The 24,863-nt window shown below is 43.2% G+C and overlaps 1 protein-coding gene across 1 annotated transcript; it reads right to left on the reverse strand.

Moving 5' to 3' along the window:
• Positions 1-6,145: 6,145 nt before the first annotated feature.
• LOC311129168 (putative ribonuclease ZC3H12C) lies at positions 6,146-19,248 on the reverse strand (the record flags this gene model as incomplete). The annotated part of the gene is made up of 5 exons (XM_084161481.1): positions 6,146-7,635; positions 7,729-7,835; positions 7,953-8,187; positions 18,249-18,388; positions 18,545-19,248. The coding sequence occupies 5 exons, from the start codon at positions 19,246-19,248 to the stop codon at positions 6,146-6,148; spliced, it is 2,676 nt and encodes an 891-aa protein (XP_084017607.1).
• Positions 19,249-24,863: the final 5,615 nt, after the last annotated feature.

The raw sequence follows: 24,863 nt of genomic DNA on the forward strand, positions 1-24,863 counted from the left end.
TCAAGGTTATGTAAGGAATGATCAGTCTGCCACCTCCTTGAATTTACAACTGGTGTTGTTTCTCCTGAAGGAAATAACCAGTTATTAAATTGTAAATGTCAATTGTTTTATCCTTAAATGTCAACCAACGTACAGTATGTACAATAATGTACTTTGCTAACCTTTATCATCTTGAGTTACAACTTTGAACCCATTCATCATTAGTTAAAAACATTAAAACAATTAAATAAAATGTAATGTAGTAACCTTTCCAGAGTATTACCTTTCATATAGTGTTGTAGAAAGATGACGACACATTATAGGTTATTCATTCAACTTTATCACCACAGTAAATGTAACATCTGTTTGATTTTAAATTTCAGAGTTGATTTATGTACGCATCATCTTCAGACATTCTTTTCAGTATGACAATGTTTATGGGGGGAAAAAATAGTATATTTGAAGAAAGAAAAAATATTTGAGGTAGGCCTATTCGATTTGACATTTAAAGGTAGAGTAAAGTCTACCATTATTATCAAAACAATGACGTTGACATGACAAGCTTCTTAAGTGTTATTTAAATGAATTAGTTAATTACTATTATTTTCCCATTCACTGTAGGCTACAATACACTTTGTCTGACATGCCCCAGAGCATTGAAATATCATTATCACATGATACACATTGCCTCATCAACATCCTATCTAAATGAACCTGAGCACCATTTTGGCAGCACACCCATCCCATCCCAAAAAAGAAGACACATTGTCACCATCTGAAAGCTTGAGTAGGGCTTTATTGCTCTATTATTAATCAGCCTGCTTGGAGTTTGCCAAAAGGCACCTAAAGACTCTCAGACCATGAGAAACAAGATTCTCTGGTCTGATGAAACCATAATTGAACTCTTTGGCCTGAATGCCAAGCGTCACGTCTGGAGGAAACCTGGCACCATCCCTACGGTGAAGCATGGGGGTGGCAGCATGATGCTGTGGGGATGTTTTTCAGCGGCAGGGACTGGGAGACTAGTCAGGATTGAGGGAAAGATGAATGGGGCAAAGTACAGAGAGATCCTTGATGAAAACCTGCTCAGGACCTCAGACTGGGGCGAAGGTTGATCTTCCAACAGGACAATGACCCTAAGTACACAGCCAAGATAATGCAGGAGTGGATTCGGGACAAATCTCTGAATGTCCTTGAGTGGCCCAGCCAGAGCCCAGACTTGAACCCGATCGAACATCTCTGGAGAGACCTGAAAATAGCTGTGCAGCAACGCTCCCCATCCAACCTGACAGAGCTTGAGAGGATCTGCAGAGAAGAATGGGAGAAACTCCCCAAATACAGGTGTGCCAAGCTTGTAGCGTCATACCCAAGAAGACTTGAGGCTGTAATCGCTGCCAAAGGTGCTTCAACAAAGTACTGAGTAAAGGGTCTGAAAACGTATGTAAATGTCATCCTTTTTATATATATATATTTTTTTATAAATGAGCAAACCGTTCTAAAAAACAGTTTTTGCTTTGTCATTATGGGGTATTGTGTGTAGATTGATGAGGGAAAAAAACAATTGAATCAATTTTAGAATAAGGCTGTAACCTAACAAAATGTGGAAAATATCAAGAGGTCTGAATACTTTCCGAAGGCGCTGTATCACATTTGGCCACTGTTCCCTGAATCGGCATGTACAGTTGAAGTCGAAAATTTACATACACCTTAGCCAAATACATTTAAACTCAGTTTTTCACAATTCCTGACATTTAATCCTAGTAAACATTTCATGTCTTAGGTCAGTTAGGATCACCACTTTATTTTAAGAATGTGAAATGTCAGAATAATAGTAGAGAGAATGATTTATTTCAGCTTTTATTTCTTTCATCACATTCCCAGTGGGTCAGAGGTTTACATATACTCAATTAGTATTTGGTAGTATTGCCTTTAAATTGTTTAACTTGGGTCAAACGTTTTGGGTAGCCTTCCACAAGCTTCCCACAATAAGTTGGGTGAATTTTGGCCCATTACTCCTGACAGAGCTGGTGTAACTGAGTCAGGTTTGTAGGCCTCCTTGCTCGCACACGCTTTTTCAGTTCTGCCCACACATTTTCTATAGGATTGAGGTCAGGGCTTTGTGATGGCCACTCCAATACGTTGACTTTGTTGTCCTTAAGCCATTTTGCCACAACTTTGGAAGTATGCTTGGGGTCATTGTCCATTTGGAAGACCCATTTGCGACCAAGCTTTAACTTCCTGACTGATGTCTTGTGATGTTAATATATCCAAATAATCTTCCTTCCTCATGATGCAATCTATTTTGTGAAGTGCACCAGTCCCTCCTGCAGCAAAGCACCCCCACAGCATGATGCTACCACCCCCGTGCTTCACGTGCAGTTGCAAACCGTAGTCTGGCTTTATGGCGGTTTTGGAGCAGTGGCTTCTTCCTTGCTGGGCGGCCTTTCAGGTTATGTTGATATAGGACTCGTTTTACTGTGGATATAGATACTTTTGTACCCGTTTCCTCCAGCATCTTCACAAGGTCCTTTGCTGTTGTTCTGGGATTGATTTGCACTTTTCGCACCAAAGTACGTTCATTTCTAGGAGACAGAACGCGTCTCCTTCCAGAGCGGTATGACGGCTGCGTGGTCCCATGGTGTTTATACTTGCGTACTATTGTTTGTACAGATGAACGTGGTACCTTCAGGCGTTTGGAAATTGCTCCCAAGGATGAACCAGACTTGTGGAGGTCTACAATTATTTTTCTGAGGTCTTGGCTGATTTCTTTTGATATTCCCATGATGTCAAGCAAAGAAGCACTGAGTTTGAAGGTAGGCCTTGAAATACATCCACAGGTACACCTCCAATTGACTCAATTGATGTCAATTAGCCTATCAGAAGCTTCTAAAAAAAATCATTTTCTGGAATTTTCCAAGCTGTTTAAAGGCACAGTCAACTTAGTGTATGTAAACTTCTGACCCACTGGAATTGTGATACAGTGAAATAATCTGTCTGTAAACAATTGTTGGAAAAATTACTTGTGTCATGCACAAAGTAGATGTCCTAACCGACTTGCCAAAACTATAGTTTGTTAAAAAAATTAATGGTGGAGTCGTTGAAAAACAAGTTTGAATGACTCCAACCTAAGTGTTTGTAAACTTCCGACTTCAACTGTAAGTCTGCTACAGGCCAGAGTTTCATAGAGAGTCACATGCTCTGGGGTTCCAGTACCTAAAGCTCATTGTTGTAACATGTGTTTCCTCCCATTCACATACAGTACAGTCACTGAAGCAAGAACATCAACATCAGGTCACAGTTCTTGTTCTCCATTTCCCAGATTCCATTTTAGCTTGAAATGACCCATGTTGACCTGTGACGAAAGGAGCATTATAATACAAAAACATACGCTAACCCTCAATCATTTTGCCAATTGCTTTGGTCCCTGACAGAATACTGCATCCCAACCTTATTTTTAAGACATTTATTATATTTAACAGTTTTATTGTAGCACAAATTGTTGGATTTAAAGCACAGCAGTGATGAATATGAAAATAAATTATACTTGACATGGGAGAAGTTTGACACATTAATATCTATATATTTTTTACTTGAATTGTAGGCCCTGGATACAGACTGTAAAAAATAAACAAACAGTTAGCAGTCAAATAGAATAGTAAGTCAACCAGTCAGACCAAATGACATAAAACCAATTAAGATCCAAATTCCAAAATGACCAAAAAATGTCCATGGTGGAAGAAATTCAACCCAGTACTACATCCAAAACCCAGCACATATACATACACTGTCTTCAAACTGAACCTCACCTCATTAAAGGGTGTTTCATTAAACAAAATGTGAACGGTACAGTATAGTACATATCCAGTGACAGTGAGGAAAACCCCCCAAACCCCCCCCAGAAATACATCACAAATTATTCCAAAAACACCTCTTTAAAAAATCAGGTCGTGGAAAAATAAATGTTTAACTGAACATGGTTCAGACTATCATCGGATGTGTTTAAAAAGCACAATGCCATGAAGAGGCATTTACTACGCTGCCCACACCCCGGCCCACACTGGCACACAGTGCCCTGCAGCTACGGAGAAGGCTCTTTTTTTAGAAAGGTGCTAGACGTCAAGTCTTGGGTGGCAGTTTTATTCGGTCACAACGTTGCATGCTTGCTCAGCTCAATGCCAATATGCCAACCAACTCAGGGGACCAGAAAAGAACACTTTCATTGAGTGACTTGCCATGTAGTACTACTGTGTGAATGGACATGGTTTCTTAAATGTACAAAAAAACATATTTTAACCTTTTGGCTGTTGTCATGTTGAGAAACTGGTTCCAGAGAGTAAGTATTGTCTTTGTCAAGTCAGCAGTGTTCCACTGATCCTCCGAAGGGATAGGCTTAGTTTGAAGAGAGAGCTGAAAACCACGGTACAGAAACAAGTTAAGTGAAAGATCATGACCATCAATAGGGGCTGATGGGGAAGAAAAAATTATCTGCTTCACCATAAAGCTGACCCCCACAGTCACACTCACATGACTGTGACCTCAGTTAGCTTGTGACCACCCAATGAGAAAACACACTTTCAGTTCAATGATAATAAAACAACCCATATTTTCTGTCCTCTCTGTCTGCTGATCACCACTCACAGTACAGTAGTTGGAAGAAATTGCATTTGATGCCTTTTCTTTCCCAAATAATTCTTTAAAAAACACAACAATTTCCCAAAATATATTTTAGAACAGTAACAAATGTGACCAATTACGGCACATAAAACTCAAAATACTTTTTGTATACATATTCTCATATAAAACAATGATCTGGTTTAAGTTAATAGGATACAATTTGTATCAACAAGGAGAGGGATTCTCTTGGCCACTAAAGTTTGTGGCAGTCAGGTTACCTTGGCAACACAAGTCCAGTGTTTTGGACTGTAACTGGTAGATGTAGTCCCTGCTGTGTGTGAGCAAGGCATTTCCCAACACAGAGGTGTCATTGCCTAACTATTCCTATTCACTGAGAGATTGTGGCAACTTGCAATGGATTCTAAACCAGGAGGTAGAGGCTAGAATTACCTTGTCCACAGACTGAAGTACACAGACAGTTACAGTACAGCACCATCTGTCTGTCTGGATGGATGTTTACACCTGACGTCTCTTGTAATGAAACCCTAGCAACGGAGACCCCCTTCAACTAAAATACTCTCACACATAACGAAAATGACAAAGGGACAATAATAAATTAACATATTCATATGTTTAAATAAAAATTGTAAGATAAACAGTGCACCTGCACTAGTTTGCATATCCTCAATAACCATCTGGATATGATTTCAATGACCAGAATGGTTTTTGGAGGACCAAAAATAAGTGATAAAAAAAAAATCAATATCGCAATCTCCCAAGCTGTGAAGTAAGCTTCAGAGCTCTCCCAAGAGACGAACTAGCTCCGGTCTGTCAGAGTAAACAATGCTCTGGGGTTTTCACATGGACTTTACCAGGCCTTTAACAGCTGGAGTTCCTGCGTTTCACTTCTCTAAAGGGGAAATTCATCAAATCTTTCAACAACGCTATTCAATTCACCACCTGCTTTTACAAACCTTCAATGTACAAATTACAGGGATACAGCTAAATCAATGTAGCTTACATTTATGCATTTGCTTAGTCTTTTAGTTTGAAAGTAACATTTTAATGACGACAAACCATACCTTAGATTTGGAATCCCAGAATTCACCCCATCTTGACACCTCAGGATTTTCCCTAACTCTGAAGCACCCTGAAACACTTGAGCCCCCCTATCATATGATTGACAAAAATGTAAAATGTTGAGAAAAAAGCAACGGAAAGTGCCATAACAAAATATAAAACAATATAAATAATTTAAAACATACTAAATTAATTAATTAAAGCAACACATCCCATTCAAAGAGTCTCCTGAAATAACACTGACACACATGTTCACTCCTACCCACTCACCATAAACAATCCTGACCATAAGTGCTTGAAGTGGTCTCATACCGCACAACAGTAACGAACAACAATAAGGTAGCTCGGATTTTCCTTAAAAAATATAATTAAATGTAAAAAATAAAACATCTCCCCCTGCATCGTAGACGTTTTGGGAAGACTATAGAGTTGGGCACACCACTTCTTTCCTCTACTACAGTAGTGTCAGTACTCAGTAGCAAGCCTGGGACTTCTCAGCCAGGATGGCTGCAGCCAGCTGCTGGGCGTCCATCACATGGGGGTTCCTCCCCATCACCACCTTCACCAGCTCTTGGGGAAAGATGTTACACAGGTTGACAAACACCTTATCCCTCACGTCCTGGTATCTTCCCCCCTGGTGCTGGGGGGCCATGGAGGGTTGGGGTGGAGGATGGGAGGAGGAAGGGGGTTGAGGATGGGGCAAGTGTGTCCCCCTGGGCCAGGGCGAGTGCCAGGGTTGTTCGTGGCCCTCAGGCTGGGACTGGAAGGTGAAGGGCTCGTAGCAGGGCTGGGGGGGCTGCTGGTAGTGGGGGTCCCAGCTGGCCAGCCACTGCTCCTGTCCCGGCCAAGGGTAGGTCCTTCTGGGGTGGACAGGGGAGCGCTCGTAGAGCTGGGAGTCCTGGAGGCTGTTGTTGTCCTGCCAGGTGGAGCCCCCCGGGTTATGCCCCAGAGTTGAGCTGTGAGAGTGGGAGTGGGGGCTGGAGTTCTGGGGTGGAGGTTGGGGAGGATAGTCCTCAGAACAGCCAGAGCTGCTCCCCACAGACGGGTGCTGAAGATGGGGAGGAAGGTAGGTGAGATGGGCCTTGAAGTAGTGGAAGGAGGAGGGAGGATCCTCCAAGCTGAAGCCCTGTGGCCTCCCAATGCTCTGAGCTAGGGGGTAGCTATGGTGGGAGCCTCCATGTGGGTGCTGGGTCAGACCAGGCGGCGGGTGGTTGGGGTGGTGTGGGTAGCGGCTGGGGCAGTGATTGTGGTGGTGATGGGGGTGGTGGCATTTGATGCCATCCTCCAGCAGGGGGTCAGGGGAGAAGGAGTCAGAGCTCATGCTGCCCTCGCTGCTGCAGTCAGATGCCAGCAAGCCCGTCCGTAGGTCAGCCGGGAACAGCCGCTCGGGGCTCCGTGGCACTACCAGGCTTAGGCTGGAGTAGGCCCTCATCAGGGAGTTGCAGCCCAGCTCTGGGGACTCACAGCTGGGATACGACTCAGAATGACCAAGCCCCAACAGACTTGGAGCTCTGCAGGAGCCGTTTCTCCCTGCGTTGTGGTCCCTCCAATCCTGCAGAGAGAAGCCTTGGCTGGAAGGAGGACCCCCAGGGGCAGGGACCAGGAGGCTGCTGCTACAGCTGCTGCTACTACTGCTGCTACTCCCTCTGCGGGCCTCTGCTTTGGTCCTCCCGCCCAGCCGCTCCTCCAGGAGGTTGTTGTAGGAGGGCGTGCACAGGCCGGGGTCCGACCGCCTCTTTGGGGCAGCTAGGTGGGGGTCTGGGAGCCCATCTGCACTGGAGCGACTGGACATGCTGTGGCTCTTCACCAGCAGAGCCTTGCCCAGGCTCTTGGAGGAAGATGTGGAGGAGGAAGAGGAGTTCTTAGCACTGGCACGCAGCTCGTCGGCCACAGAGCGCTGGGGCTGACTGCCTCTCTCAGGGTGGTAGAACTTACACTTGTGGCCGTAAGTACACTTCTTCCCTTTAGAGAATACAGGGTGGTTAACTCTCAATCATGAGACAAGCCAGAGGAGGCTGGATGAATAATGTATAAGAGAGGATGGCTAGGTGTTACCATAGGGGCAGGGCTGCTTCCTGTGTTCTGGGATCACTGGTCTCTTCCTCAGGAAGTTCTCCAGACTGGGACCATGGCGACCCAGAGGATCATCAGGAGGCATGAACCTGGACACACAACCACATACCAGACACACTGTCAGATAACCACTCAACATCCACATATCAATCCCCCTGGAAAAACAACTCCAGATACTAATAGTTATAGGCTTGATGGGACCTTACTTGTCATTGACGAATGAGTACATGAGCAGCCGCTCGTCAATGAACTTCTTCCACTCTGGCTTCTCATTGGCCAGGTCCCGGTAGTTGTCATTAGAGACGATGATGCCGTCGGACTCGTAGGCCAGCTTGACGATGAAGCGGTCGTCATAGCAGACCACACGGCGGCCCTGGACCCGACGAGACGGAGTGAACACCAGGATCTTGTCTTTCTCCAGACGCCTCAATATCTCCTGGTCTAGAGAGAGAAGAGAGAGAGAAAAGCGAGAGCGCGAGAGAGAGAGAGGGTATGCATTATGCCTCCAGGAATATACCAGACACCTGCAGTGTGTTTGTCTTTGGAGATTTGAATCTGTCCTGATATGTCGGGTAAGACATGTCAAAACCAATGAATTCATGAACCAAGCCCTCCAGGATTTAAGGTGTGTGTGTCTCCTCTTATGAAACATTTAAATGTCAAGTAGCCTAAAACCAGGGCTCGGCTTTTGCCTAGAGAAAAGTTTAACGTAATTTCCACCAATATGCAAATCAGCTATGATGTCGGTAAAAGGTTAGACAAGTTTAAACAGTCTAGAGTGGCTACAAGGTCGTTCTTGAATTGCGGTGTCATTTGCGTCCCTTTGCAACCATGAAAAACACTTTAAAATGAGAAATAGTTACACATCATACATGTTTTTGTTTATATTGAAAAGTTGATCAATGATGATCAATGAAGTCTTTATACTGCAAAACATTTTATGCATTGTTTAAAGTTCTTAGGGCAAGCAAATTGGCTCTTCCCAGTAGTGATGAGTGGAGTTGTAGTGACATGTTTTGGAAATTTTTAGATATCTATGCAAACAAAAAGTAAGTACCCATTGGGCAAAAACTGGTTCAATCCAAAAAGTTTCCACGTCATTTCAACCAAAATATGTAATGGGATGACGTTGAATCAACGTGGAAAACTGGTTGGATTTGCAAAGTCACCAACATAAGAGAATTTCATATTCCTTTCACACAGCTTTTAATTTAAATCCAATTACAGGGTGATATTTTTGGTTGATTTCACATTAGTTGACAACTAGACGTTGAACTGATGTCTGTGCCCGTGGGTAAGTACTAGAAAGTCAACAACTATAACATGTTTACCTAAGGGCTCTACTCAATCTGTATCGCTAATGTGTTACAGATTGCAAACTAGAAATGTAAAGGCAATTTCAGATTGAGACAACATACCTGTAGGCCTATGCAGCGTTTACTGCATGTAGCATGTCGCGGGAAAATTGCCTTTAAATTTCAATCAAACTGTGATGCTGAATTTCCACCATATGGATTGAATAGAGGCCTACATTGTATGTAGTTGGTGTTACTAATTACAAAGATATACAAGGACCTTCAGCATTCCCTCCAGTGGCAAACTGTTATTTGGGTCTATATTAAGGAAAAATATTTTCTAATTAGCCGGGTTGCGGAGTAAGGAATTACAAAAAAAACTGTAAACGTAATCCGTTACATTTCCAACAAAAATATTGTAATCAGATTACAGAAACTTTTTAAAAACGATTACTTCTAGGATTACTTTTAAATTCAGAAATGATGTTTGCCCCAAAAATATTTGACAGCTTTCTGTTTTCTTAATGACATTCAAATCAGCATTGAAAAAAGGCACAAGTTTTGTTCTGGCTGAGCAAGTCTCACCACAAGTCAGAGACCACTATGCAGGGCCGGCACCAGAACGAATCAGTTGGACGGGCCTTTGATTTCTGCCCACAAATGTTCTATAGGATTGAGGTCAGGGCTTTGTGATGGCCACTCCAATACCTTGACTTTGTTGTCCTTAAGCCATTTTGCCACAACTTTGGAAGTATGCTTGGGGTCATTGTCCATTTGGAAGACCCATTTGCGACCAAGCTTTAACTTGAAATGTTGCTTCAATATATCCACATAATTTTCCTTCCTCATGATACCATCTGTTTTGTGAAGTGCACCAGTCCCTCCTGCAGCAAAGCACCCTCACAGCATGATGCTGCCACACCCGTGCTTCACGGTTGGGAAGCCCCCCCCCCTTTTTCCTTCAAACATAACGATGGTCATTATGGAAAAACAGTTCTATTTTTGTTTCATCAGACCAGAGGACATTTCTCCAAAAAGTATGATCTTTGTCCCCATGTGCAGTTGCAAACCGTAGTCTGGCTTTTTAATGGCGGTTTTGGAGCAGTCGCTTCTTCCTTGTTGAGCGACCTTTCAGGTTATGTCGATATAGGACTCGTTTTACTGTGGATATAGATACTTTTGTACCCGTTTCCTCCAGCATCTTCACAAGGTTCTTTGCTGTTGTTCCGGGATTGATTTGCACTTTTCGCACCAAAGTACATTCATCTCTAGGAGACAGAACGCGTCTCCTTCCTGAGCGGTATGATGGCTGCGTGGTCCCATGGTGTTTATACTTGCGTACTATTGTTTGTACAGATGAACGTGGTACCTTCAGGCATTTGGAAATTGCTCCCAAGGATGAACCAGTCTTGTGGAGGTCTACAATTATTTTTCTGAGGTCTTGGCTGATTTCTTTTGATATTCCCATGATGTCAAGCAAAGAAGCACTGAGTTTGAAGGTAGGCCTTGAAATACATCCACAGGTACACCTCCAATTGACTCAAATGTTGTCAATTAGCCTATGAGAAGCTTCTAAAGCCATGACATCATTTTCTGGAATTTTCCAAGCTGTTTAAAGGCACAGTCAACTTCTGACCCACTGGAATTGTGATACAGTGAATTATAAGTTAAATAATCTGTCTGTAAACAATTGTTGGAAAAATTACTTGTGTCATACACAAAGTAGATGTCCTAACCGACTTGCCAAAACTATAGTTTGTTAACAAGAAGTTTGTGGAGTGGTTGAAAAACAAGTTTTAATGACTCCAACCTAAGTGTATGTAAACTTCCGACTTCAACTGTATGTAATGGGAAATTGGTTAAAAAAAAAAAACAATCAAAGGGCAAACAATTCACACAATGAAACAATGAATGCTCAAGAATTGGCGGGAGACAGCTGAGTGCATTCTGAAGAGCTGAGCATTCTGGAGAGAGACATGGCATATCTTTGCCACACACCCTTCCCTTTCTTCTTGTTGCAACATTTTAAATTATACTCAAGACACATTCTCTTCACACATATTTTAGATGCTTATCACTGAAAGCCGCAACTCAATCAGCTAGACCTATTGCTTCCCAAATATGCATAGGCCTATACACTTGTGATTTGAAACAATCCACAGCTATTTATAAAAAAAATAAGCTAATGATCCTCTGTGTCTAAGTCATGCTCCCTGGTGAAGTATTTTGAATATTATTTAGACATGAGTAACTATAGCCTATCAATTTACTTTAGGGAAATCCAGCACCCTAAGAGTGCACTGTGCACCCGCCAACTTTCTTTCCAATTCACAAGAGGCTGAAACCAGAGATCTGTATATAATGACGAGATGATGTCTCCGCCCTAACAATGGGAGTCTTTGTCCCAAAGATGGGAAGGCAGGTGACAAGCTTAAGTCTGCAAATTATGCCCATAGAAACACAATGGGCTTATTCTGCACAAATGTTGGTGAGAGTGAGCCCTCTCGCTTCGCCTCTTCCTCTCTACTGAAACTATGTCACTGGAGAAAGTATCTGAGCAAGCGAAACAGCCCCCCTCTATATGTAGCCCATGTATCTGATGTTGTCTGGACAGAAATATACTGAAAAAATATATAAACGCAACATGCAACAATTTCAAAGATTTTACTGAGTTACAGTTCATAGAAGGAAATCAGTCAATTGAAATAAATAAATTAGGCCCTAATCTCTGGATTTCACATGACTGGGCATGGGCACAGCCATAGGTGGGCCTGGGATGGCATAGGCCCACCCACTTGGGAGCCAGGCCAACCCACTGGGGAGCCAGGCCCAGCCATTCAGAATTAATTAGTATTTCCCCACAAAAGGGCTTTATTACAGACAGAAATACTCCTCAGTTTCATCGGCTGTCGGGGTGGCTGGTCTCAGATGATCTCGCAGGTGAAGAAGCCAGATGTGGAGGTCCTGGGCTGGCGTGGTTACACATGGTCTGCGATTGTGAGGCCGGTTAGACGTACTGCCAAATTCTCTCAAACGACGACATCTGTGGCATTGTGTTGTGTGACAAAACTGCACATTTTAGAGTGGCCTTTTATTGTCCCCAGCACAAGGTGCACATGTGTAATGATCATGCTGTTTTTTATTCAGCTTATTGATATGCCACACCTGTCAGGTGGATGGATTATATTGGCAAAGGAGAAATGCTCACTAACAGGGATGTAAACATATTTGTGCACAAAATTTGAGAGAGATAAGCTTTTTCTGGGATCTTTTATTTCAGCTCATGAAACCAACACTTTACATGTTGCGTTTATATTTTTGTTCAGTATAGTATGATATGCCATACTGTTTTGGTCCAGACAGCATCAGATACATGATCTACACATACTCAGACTGAGGGACGCTGTCTCGCTCGGATGCTTTAACTGAGATTCATGCGTCTTTCTGTCCGCGCGTGTCTTGGTCAAATAAATGATCAATATTTTATTTGGATGGGCAAGGAGGTGCGGTAGGTGGGCCCCCTAAGGCGGCCCGCTCATAATGCCAGACTTGCCACTGAAAAATCAAATCAAATCAAAAAAAATTTGCCACATGCGCCGAATACAACAGGTGTAGACATTACAGTGAAATGCTTACTTACAAGCCCTTAACCAACAATGCAAAGTAAAACAAATCAAAAAAGTGTTAAGCAAAAAAAATAAAAGCAAATAACTAAAGAGCAGCAGTAAAATAAAATAACATTAGGGAGGCTATATACAGGAGGGTACCGGTGCAGAGTCAATGTGCGGGGGCACCGGCTAGTTGAGGTAATTGAGGTAATATGTACATGTGGGTAGAGTTAAAGTGACTATGCATAAATAATAAACAGACTAGCAGCAGAGTAAAAAAGGGGGACGGGGTGGGGGTGGGGGGTGCAGTGCAAATTGTCCGGGTAGCCATGATTAGCTGTTCAGGAGTCTTATGGCTTGGGGGTAGAAGCTGTTGAAGCCTTTTGGACCTAGACTTGGCGCTCCGATACCGCTTGCCGTGCGGTAGCAGAGAGAACAGTCTATGACTAGGGTGGCTGGAGTCAATGACAATTTTGAGGGCCTTCCTCTGACCGCCTGGTATAGAGGTCCTGGATGGCAGGAAGCTTGGCCCCAGTGATGTACTGGGCCGTTCGCACTACCCTCTGTAGTGCCTTGCGGTCAGAGGCCGAGCAGTTGCCATACCAGGCGGTGATGCAACCAGTCAGGATGCTCTCGATGGTGTAGCTGTAGAACTTTTTGCTGATGACCCATGCCAAATGTTTTCAGTCTCCTGAGGGGGAATAGGCTTTGTCGTGCCCTCTTCTATGATGACATATCCGTTTGATGTATCGCGGGAAAAGAGCAGGAATAGGATTTTGTAGGCTACAATCCAAGCTATGTCTTCCAATGGTGCGACTGCTGTCAGCATCCAAAGATTATCCAACTTGAATAAACGCTTGGAGGTAAGGACACTAGTAAGGACACATGGCCAGAAGTATGTGGACACCCCTTCAAATTATTGGATTTGGCCTGTTGCTGACAGGTGCATAAAATCGAGCATACCGTCATGCAATCTCCATAGATGAACATTGGCGGTAGAATGGCCCATACTGAAGAGCTCAGTGACTTTCAATGTGGCACCGTCATAGGATGCCATCTTTCCAACAAGTAAGGTCTTCAAATTTCTGCCCTGCTAGAGCTGGCCCAGTCAACTGTAAGTGCTGTTATTGTGAAGTGGAAACATCTAGGAGCAACAAAGGCTCAGCCGTGAAGTGGTAGGCCACACAAGCTCACAGAACAGGACTGCCGAGTGCTGAAGCGCGTAGCGCGTAAAAATCGTCTGTTCTCGGTTGCAACACTCAATACCGTGTTCCAAATTGCCTCTGGAAGCAACGTCAGCACAATAACTGTTCGTCGGGAGCTTCATGAAATAGGTTTCCATGGCTAAGCAGCCACACACAAGCCTAAGATCACCATGCGCAATGCCAAGCGTCGACTGCAGTGGTGTAAAGCTCGCCGCCATTGGACTCTGGAGCAGTGGAAACGCGTTCTCTGGAGTGATGAATCACGCTTCACCATCTGGGAGTCCGACGGATGGATCTGGGTTTGGCGGATGCCAGGGGAACGCTTCCTATCCGAATGCATAGTGCCAACTGTAAAGTTTGGTGGAAAAATAATAATGGTATTGTGCTGTTTTTCATGGTTCAGGCTAGGCCCCTTAGTTCCAGTGAAGGGAAATCTTAACGCTACAGCATACAATGACGTTCTAGACGATTCTGTGCTTCCAACTTTGTGGCAACAGTTTGGGGAAGGCCATTTCCTATTTCAGCATGACAATGCCCCCATGCACAAAGTGAGGTCCATACAGAAATGTTTTGTCGAGATCGGTGTGGAAGAACTTGACTGGCCTGCACAGAGCCCTGACCTCAACCCCATAGAACACCTTTGGGATGAATTAGAACACAGACTGCGAGCCAGGCCTAATCACCCAACACAAGTGCCCAACCTCAGTAATGCACTTGTGGCTGAATGGAAGCAAGTCCCCGCAGCAATGTTCGAACATCCAGTGGAAACCTTCCCAGATGAGTGGAGGCTGTTATAGCAGCAAAGGGGGGAACAACTCCATGTTAATGCCCATGATTTTGGAATGAGATGTTCGACGAGCAAGTGTCCACATACATTTGGCCATGTGGTGTATCACAAGCCTATTATAAGCTACATAACACATTGTTATTGGTATTTGGTATTTTATTAGGATCCCCATTAGCTGTTGCAAAAGCAGCAGCTACTCTTCCTGGGGTCCACACGAAACATGAAACATGACATAATACAGAACATTAATAGACAACAGCTCAAGGACAGAACTACATTAAAAAAAAAATAATACAAAAGGCACACGTAGCCTACATATCAATTCATACACAAACTATCTAGGTCAAATAGGGGAGAGGCGTTGTGCTGTGAGGTGTTGCTTTATCTGTTTTTTTAAACCAGGTTCGCAGTTCACTTGAGCAATATGAGATGGAATGGAGTTCCATGCAATAATGGCTCTATATAATACTGTTTTTGGGGACTGTGAAAAGACTCCTGGTGGCATGTCTGGTGGGGTAAGTGTGTGTGTTAGATCTGTGTGTAAGTTGACTATGCAAACAATTAGAGATTTTCAACACATTCATGTTTCTTATAAAAATAAGAAGTGATGGAGTCAGTCTCTCCTCAACTCTTAACCAAGAGAGACTGGCATGCATAGTATTTATATCAGCCCTCTGGTTACAATGAAGAGCAAGACTTGCTGCTCTGTTCTGGGCCAGCTGCAGCTTAACTAGGTCTTTCCTTGCAGCACTTGACCACACGACTGGACAATAATCAAGATAAGACAAAACTAGATCCTGCAGGACTTGCTTTTTGAGTCATTTAGCAGACGCTCTTATCCAGAGCGACTTACAGTTAGTGAGTGCATACATTTTTCATACTGGAGGCTGTTATAGCAGCAAAGTATGCTATAACAGCCTCCAGTATGAAAGAAAATGTTAACGCCCATGATTTTGGAATGAGACCCCTCCCCATCTCTTTCAACCATTGAATCTATATGTTTTGACCATGACAGTTTACAATCTACGGTAACGCCAAGTAATTTAGTCTCCTCAACTTGTTCAACAGCCACACCATTCATTACCAGATTCAGCTGAGGTCTAGAACTTAGGGAATGATTTGTACCAAATACAATGCTCTTCGTTTTAGAGATGTTCAGGACCAGTTTATTACTGGCCACCCATTCCAAAACAGACTGCAACTCTTTGTTAAGGGTTTCTGTGACTTAATTAGCTGTGGTTGCTGATGCGTATATGGTTGAATCATCAGCATACATGGACACACATGCTTTGTTTAATGCCAGTGGTAGGTCATTGGTAAAAATAGAAAAGAGTAGAGGGCCTAGAGAGCTGCCCTGCAGTACACCACACTTTACATGTTTGACATTAGAGAAGCTTCCATTAAAGAATACCCTTTTGAGTTCTATTAGATAGATAGCTCTGAATCCACGATATGGCAGAGGTTGAAATGCCATAACACATACGTTTTTTCAACGACAGGTTATGGTCAATAATATCAAAGGCTGCACTGAAATCTAACAGTACAGCTCCCACAATCTTCATGACTGTAAGTCGCTTTGGATAAAAGCGTCTGCTAAATGGCATATTATTATTATTATTATTATTATTATTATTATCTATTTCTTTCAACCAATCATCAGTCATTTGTGTCAGTGCAGTACATGTTAAGTGCCCTTCTCTATAAGCATGCTGAAAGTCTATTGTCAATTTGTTTACAGAGAAATAGCATTGTATTTGGTCAAACACCATTTTTTCCGACCGTTTGCTAAAAGCTGGCAGAAAGCTTATAGGTCTGCTGTTAGAACTAGTAAAGGCCGCTTTACCACTCTTGGGTAGTGGAATTACTTTGGCTTCCCTCCAGGTCTGAGGACAAAGACTTTGCTCTAGGCTCAGATTAAAGATATGACAGAAAGGAGTGGCTACAGATTCAGTTACCATCCTCAGTAGCTTTCCATCTAAGTTGTCAATGTCAGGAGGTTTGTCTTTATTGATCGATAAAAATAATTTTTCTACCTCTCCCACACTAACTTTACAAAATTCAAACTTGCAATGCTTTTCTATCATTTATTTTTATGCATGAATACGATGGCTCACTGTTTGTTGTTGCCATTTCCTGCCTAAGTTTGCCCACTTTGCCAATGAAGTAATCATTAAAATAATTGGCAACATCAAATGGTTTTGTGATGAATAAGCCATCTGATTCGATGAAAGATGGAGTTGAATTTGTCTTTCTGGCCATAATTTCATTTAAAGTACTCCAAAGTTTTTTCCATCATTCTTTATATCGTTGATCTTGGCTTCATAATAGAGTTTCTTCTTCTTTTTGTTAAGTTCAGTCACATAATTTCTCAATTTGCAGTAAGTCAGCCAGTCAGACTTATTAGCCACTCCTTTTGCCCCATCTCATTCAACCATACAGTTTTTCAATTCCTCATCAATCCATGGAGCCTTAACAGTTCTAACAGTCAGTTTCTTAACAGGTGCATGTTTATCAATAATTGGAAGAAGCAATTCCATAAAGTTCAGCGTCTGGATGCGCCTTATTAATCACATCAGACCAACAAATATTTTTAACATCATCCACATAAGAGTCACAGCAAAATCTTTTGTATGATCTTATACACTATTTTAGGCCCAGCTTTAGGAACTTTGGCTTTCCTGGATATATACACTATATTGTGATCACTGCATCCAATGGGTACGGATACAGCATTAGAACAAAGTTCTACAGTATTAGTAAAAATGTGATCGATACATGTGGAGGATCTTGTTCTTGTAGTGTTTGTAAACACCATGGTAGGTTGATTAATAACCTGAACCAGATTACAGGCACTGGTTACAGTGAGAAGCTTCCTCTTGAGTGGACAGCTCGATGAAAAACAGTCAATATTCAGGTCCCCAAGAAAGAAGACCTCTCTGTTTACATCACATACACTATCAAGCATTTCACACATATTATTTAGATACTGACTGTTAGCACTTAGTGGCCTATAGCAACACCCCAAAAGAAAAGGCTTTGATGTGAATCACACTGCTTTCATTTAGCTATTTGTGCCTTATGGATTGTGGTTGTTGTGGATGGCTGTTCACAAATGTATATGTGTATTTTAACCCAATAATGGTTGAATTGAAGAAACTTATGCTGCCTATCAATCATTGTTTTTACGACCAGGGGTGTATTCATTACGGAAACCGTTTACCGTTTAAGAACCAAATGGAAGCCATCAGAACAAAACGAGAGTTTCTATTGGACAAATTAAGGTAGGTCCCTCCATATTTAGTTCAGTTTTGCAACAGAATCGGCGTAATTAATAGCCTATGACCCAGTGGACAGCCAGTGAAAAATGTGCTTTATGGATCCCAGCCTATGGAATAAAAGTTTGAATTCCTCCCTTCTAAACTCCCTCGTGGTATTATGCTCCATACTGTCAAAAACAAGTTTAATTTAAGAAGGGGCTTTTAGCATATTGCTCAATCTAATTCTTGCTGATTCAAAAATACAATTCTATAAACCTAACAGACATTCTCAAACTTGCACACTTTTGTGGGGTGGAATGTTGGGGGTGGACATGGAAGTGCTTGTATACCTGTGATGAGGGCGTCCGGTCTGGACTGTTCCTTTCTCCAGGCGGGCACAAACACAGTGATGTCACGGTGACCACGTTCCAGGAACCAATCAACAGCCAGCTGGATGCCGTGACAGGAGAACACTTCCTTATTACCATGACTGTGGAGAAACACACACAAATTCATGATCATGACATGTGTTTTTGTTTATTTGTATAATACTATAAATCAGGAGAGCAGTGTATGAGGTCTTGCAGATAGAAAATGAACCGGAGTAAAATGTTTCTGAATGCAGCAGCAGTTTGTGTTGACTCACCTCATGGCTACATTACTCCCATCCACCACCACAGGCCTGATGTTCTCCTTGTCATCCAACAGAAGCTGGGAGGAGCAGTCCAGCCTGCAGGAGTCCAGAGAGGAGGAGGATAAGGAGGAAGAAGAGGGCGACTGGGAGGCGGCAGACTCCCCAGCCTGCTCTGTCTCTGTCCTGGTGCCCAGTTTGACCAGTTCTCCCAGTATGTCGTTGATGAGGGCGTCAGGCCCTAACTTCCTCAGCACCAGCAGAACCAGCTCCTCAGAGTAGCCCAGCTTCAGGGCAAACTCCATCTTGGAGCGGTACTCTGTGAGGGGGTCGGTGGGGAGTTTGGGGTCCCTAGTGGGGGGGATCTGTGCCGGGCCCAGGCCAGCAGGGTGACAGGGGTGCGGGTGGGGGGTCTCAGCTTCAGAACCAAAGCCATGGTGGACCCCCCGCTCATCTTCGCTGTCTGACGCAGTACTTTCTTCAGAGGAGTTACTACTACTACTACTACTACTACTACTACTGCTGATGCTGCTACTACTGACACTGCTATGGGTCCCTCCCACCTCCGCCTCTTCCCCCTCCAAGGCTCCTGAGTGGGTGCCGGCTGTGGCACTCAAGCTGGCCTGGCGGTCGGTGCCTTCCACATGGAGGTAGTCCAAATCCAGACCCAGGTTGAGGTTGTGGCCTGTTCCATCCTCCAGATGGTCCTTCAGGCCCATGAAGCCGTCTTATACATCCAGCCTCTGACCCCGGACCTCTGACCCTGGACGACCCCACTGTCACTGCTGCTGATGGGCTGCTCTCTGACCAATCCTGGGACGGAAGCCTGGTGGAGAGGGATGGTCAAGAAAGTTATCCCATTGGAGAGACTGGTTTCCACCTAGAAATCTGGAGAATGTTCTGTGCTTTTCTATCTGAACATTTTGTAATGTTACAATTAGCCCCCAAGTGATTTAAGTCCCATTTCCTAACTTGTTGAGCTACTTTATTACAGCCAGCGTCAATCACTGGACCCAGCCCTCCCCTACAACACCCATGCTGCAGGGGGTAACCTTAAAAGTAGAGTAAAATTGCTCTTAGTGAGTAACCTGAGCTGTAATAGAGCTCCTCAAGCATTAGGCTGAATGACACACCAAAGGCATTTCCAAAAGGGCAAGTTTAAAACAGTAATCTCCATCGTTCACGTCCACTGATTTGCATTTTAGCAGTGCTGAGCTCAGCAGTCAGAAATGCTCTCCATCAACGTCGGTGTTAACAACACACCGTGCCAAGACACACAAACATAGCTGACTTGGCACTCAATAACATACTCTACATTGCACCTACACCCATACAGGATAATGCCGTATGGGTGCTTTTTTGGGGGGGACTCTTTACATCCACCACCTGATATTCAAACTAGGATCAGGTGTCGCTTGCAGTCGCAGAGGGGGTTTGTGATGGGCTGAAACAGAGAAAGAACTGTTCTAATGGGCCTGCCTCCTAATTGCTCAGTGACCCCTTTAAAAGGGACATGTGTCCCAGCATCATCAGAGCACATAATCTGGGGGCCCAGTGCTCCTGCTTTACATGCATGGGCTTACTGTATTAACATATCTATTTCTACTGTATATCCAAGCATGCTATGTAGGCTAGGATATGTGTGCTGTGTTCACTGTGTTGCAGACTAAGCGGAATGTGGACAGTAATAGACAACGGTGGAATGTGCTTCAGTCTATTTCCTCAATACACAGTGTTTCAAATGGTTCTATAATAAGACATGAAAGGAATAATCCCATGGTAGGGGCATATAAGGACGCCAGCACTTGCTTGATTCAGTGGTGTTGATTTATTTCATCAATTTGCACAAACAGTTGTCCTATGGCCATGTGTTTTAATTCCAAACCACTGCACATCAAAGCTTGAGTGAATTTATGGAGTGGTATATCAGTGTGTGTGTGTGTGTCTGCATGCATGTATAAGTAGGGTAAAGGTAGGCTCTCAGTACCAGTCTCAGTACCCCTAATGACCTGCCTCTCAGAACCAAGCTGCTGCCTCACTGTGGCTCCTCATGAATGCCACAAGAGAGATGGAATAATTTAATCTTCCAACTACAAAAAAGAGCACAAAGAAAGCGACAGTGTGTGCATATGTGTGTGTGAGGGGGGGTCAGGGGCTGGGGGGCGATATGGGGGGGCTAAAGTATGTCTGGCTTGCCGTCCCCAAATAAAGCAGCTGCTATCCCAATCTGGACTTATCCGACGGAGCATTGTTCTGCAGGCCGTGCGGTGCACACAGATGGAGGCTGGGGCTATTCAAACACACACACACACACACACACACACTCAATGACCCTGTTAGAATCAGAACAGACGTACTGGTGCGAGCCTGAGTCACTGCTCACCAGACTGATTTCGGAAGTGTTTAAACATGATACGACACACACTCACACGTACACACACACACACACACACACATATACTAACACGAGCACACACATTCCTATTCTCTTTTCTAGCATAAACACAACCTACAATTTATTATACAACAATCTTCCAAACAAACACAGACACGATTAAAATCTTCCACAATCAGTGGATAATGAGGTCAGATCTACTCATTCTCCATATCTTTGAGATAAGTAGTGCACAGTCCAGTGATGTTACTATAGTTAGATGTGAAAGACCATGGCTGAATAGACACTGAACTGAAATTAGGCTGTAGCGAGGTTCAAGGCTTTGAGATCAGATCAATGAACGCCCTTTGGTCCTTTGACTCGTTTATAGAGGACTGTGTCCATTGCTTCTTTATTTTACTGTACTTTATATGATGATTTAAGGCTAACCTTGTTTGATCAAATAGAATAGAAACCAGAACTATTCTGGATTAGAGATTAAGAGAAACTTGAATGATTATTTAGAAAATAAGTTCCTGGTTGCAAATTGTATTTTCAAAGCATGGAAGAAGATACGACAAGATAAGGTATATAATTAAAATGGCAGGTTTTAGTATGAAAAAAAAAATATATATATATATATACACTACCAGTCAAAAAGGGTTTTTCTTTATTTTTACTATTTTTTACATTGTAGAATAATAGTGAAGACATCAAAACAATGAAATAACACATATGGAATCATGTAGTAAGCACAAAAGTGTTAAACAAATCAAAATATGTTTTATATTTGAGATTCTTCAAATAGCCACCATTTGCCTTGATGACAGCTTTGCACACTCTTGGCATTCTCTCAACCAGCTTCATGAGGTAGTCACCTAGAATGCATTTCAATTAACAGGTGTGCCTTCTTAAAAGTTAATTTGTGGAATTTATTTCCTTCTTAATGCGTTTGAGCCAATCAGTTGTGTTGTGACAAGGTAGGGGGTGCATACAAAAGATAGTCCTATTTGGTAAAAGACCAAGTCCATATTATGGCATGAACAGCTCAAATAAGCAAAGACAAATGACAGTCCATCATTATTTAAGACATGAAGGTCAGTCAATACGGAACATTTCAAGAACTTTGAAAGTTTCTTCAAGTGCAGTCGCAAAAACCATCAAGAGCTATGATGAAACTGGCTCTCATGAGGACCACCACAGGAATGGAAGACCCAGAGTTACCTCTGCTGCAAAGGATAAGTTCATTAGAGTTACCAGCCTCAGAAATTGCAGCCCAAATAAATGCTTCACAGAGTTCAAGTCACAGACACATCTCAACATCAACTATTCAGAGGGGACTGTGTGAATCAGGCCTTCATGGTCGAATTGCTGCAAAGAAACCCCAACTAAAGGACACCAACAAGAAGAAGAGACCTGCTTGGGCCAAGAAACACAAGCAATGGACATTAGACTGGTGGAAATGTGTCCTTTGGTCCAAATTGGAGATTTTTGGTTCCAACCGCTGTGTCTTTGTGAGACGCAGTGTGGGTGAACGGATGATCTCCGCATGTGTGGAGGAGGAGGTGTTATGGTGTGGGGTTGCTTTGCTGGTGACACTGTCTGTGATTTATTCACACGTAACCAGCATGGCTACCACAGCATTCTGCAGTGATACGCCATCCCATCTGATTTGGGCTTAGTGGGACTATCATTTGTTTTTCAACAGGACAATGACCCAACACACCTCCAGGCTGTGTAAGGGTTAATTGACCAAGAAGGAGAGTGATGGAGTGCTGCATCAGATAACCTGGCCTCCTCAATCCCCCAACCTCAACCCAATTGAGATGGTTTGAGATGAGTCGGACGGCAGAGTGAAGGAAAAGCAGCCAACAAATGCTCAGCATATGTGGGAACTCCTTCAAGACTGTTGGAAAAGCATTCCAGGTAAAGCTGGTTGAGAGAATGACAAAAGTGTGCAAAGCTGTCATCAAGGCAAAGGATGGTTATTTGTTTAACACTTTTTTGTTTACTACATATGTGTTATTTCATAGTTTTGATGTCTTCACTATTATTCTACAATGTAGAAAATAGTACAAATAAAGAAAAACCCTGAGTAGGTGTGTCCAAACTTTTGACTGGTACTGTATATACACTGTATATATCAGGGATGGGCAACTGACCAGTAATAGACATGGGTGAAGTCTATAATGAAGTTGTTTTGAAGGCCCCCCCCCCCCCCCACCCCCGATTTCCTCAGTCGGGGTCTCAACTTACTGTTGCTAGTTAGAATAGCAGAATACACAAAGTGCAATTTCGAAATTTGGTTGTGCATCAGCAGTTTTTCTCTTGTTATGTCCATCACTGATAGTCACTCAATTAGCCCATGTCAGATAACATTTATTAGATTGGTAAGTTAGTCTAGTGGCCTGCTATTTAAATGTAGTAGTGGCCGGGGTGCCCCCATTGATTTTGTTAGTCAGTCTCACTCAGATATCATATTAAAACCTGCAAACATTTCTCTCCACTCTATGGAAAAATGTGTAGAATTGCAGGAAATTAGCTGTAAACCCGCAAATGTGGGTACGCAGACCCGCGAGCAACTGCGGCCCCTTATGATGAGTTCAGATTTTTTGTGGCTCCACCTCCATCCCTGGTATATATGATTATTTTATTTTGTTACCGTTTGTTATAAGCCCATGTGGGCTAGGTATCCTAAACATGTAAGACACTATAAAAATAAAATCAATAAAATCAAAAATGTAATCTCTAATATAATAGCTCAATGAGTTGTGAGTGGAGCCGGGGTACTTACAGATTACCACTAATTTCTATTCAATATTTTCCCAAAATGTCCTTCCCCTACTGAAAAACAATATTTCAATGACTCACAAAATCTACACAACAATTAGCCAAACTGCAAACAATAACCACAGGCACTAGCAGTCCTAGAAACTCCAAACCTGCTCTCCCCTCTTGCACTCCCTCAGTTTCCAGAAAATACGAGTGGAGGTAGAGGTAATTCTAGACTTCCTGCTGGAGCTGGAGCTGGAGATGGAGATTGAGAGAGATAAAAATTAAGATAAAGAATGCGATGGAAATATGGGAATACAGGGCAAGCTAGATCTAGACATGAAGATGACTATGGAGATAGAGACAGAGGTGGGAGTTAAGGTCCTACTACATTGAGCAGATGCTGCAGCCTCCACCTCCTCCTCCTCAGTGTCCCTGCCTGCTGGGGGAGAGAGCCAGGGTTAGCCCCCTAGGGCCCTGTTATCTCCCCTGGGGCTGGGGAAGACCTGACCTGGGCTAGTCCCCTTGGCCATGGCAGCCTCTGAATGCTGAGCCATGACACTCTGAAATCTGCACCAAGCCAGGGACAAAGGGGGGAGGTAGGAGGAGTGAAAGAGAGATGGGGAGAGGGGGAGTGTATAGGCAGCAGGGGCAACAGATGCCTTCTGAAACCACAGGGAGCCACGGCAACTGGTGTCCTGTCCTGCTCGTCCTTCTACAGAGCGCGATCAGTAGAGGATGATACATATCACCACTGTCATGTGACCCAGGAGTGGACCTCATTTTCACCCCTAAGCACAGACATGCACACACATGTCCATATGCTCAGTCACTCAGTCACTTTATATTCTGACTTGCTCCCCATTCTCTCTCTTTCTGTGTTTCATATGCACAATACACTGATACTGTAGAACTACACTCACAACGTAACTTGAACATATTTCCTTTCCTTGTCTAATTTCCCCCCAAGTTGGTTACATTTTACAATGAGTTCCCAAAATATCCACTGCATCATAGACTACTGTATGTGAAAGTAAAATTCTATAACTTCTATAAATATAAAACATATTTTTCTTTGTTACCAAACCAGGTGAAAATGTGTCAAACAACTCTGTAGTCACAATCCTCTTCAACCAATTAACTTTCATTACCTGTCACACTTAACTACAGTAAGTTCCCTAATTTAAA

Source organism: Coregonus lavaretus, assembly GCF_964263955.1.
Source record: "Coregonus lavaretus genome assembly, chromosome: 5".
Taxonomy (NCBI): Eukaryota; Metazoa; Chordata; class Actinopteri; order Salmoniformes; family Salmonidae; genus Coregonus; species Coregonus lavaretus.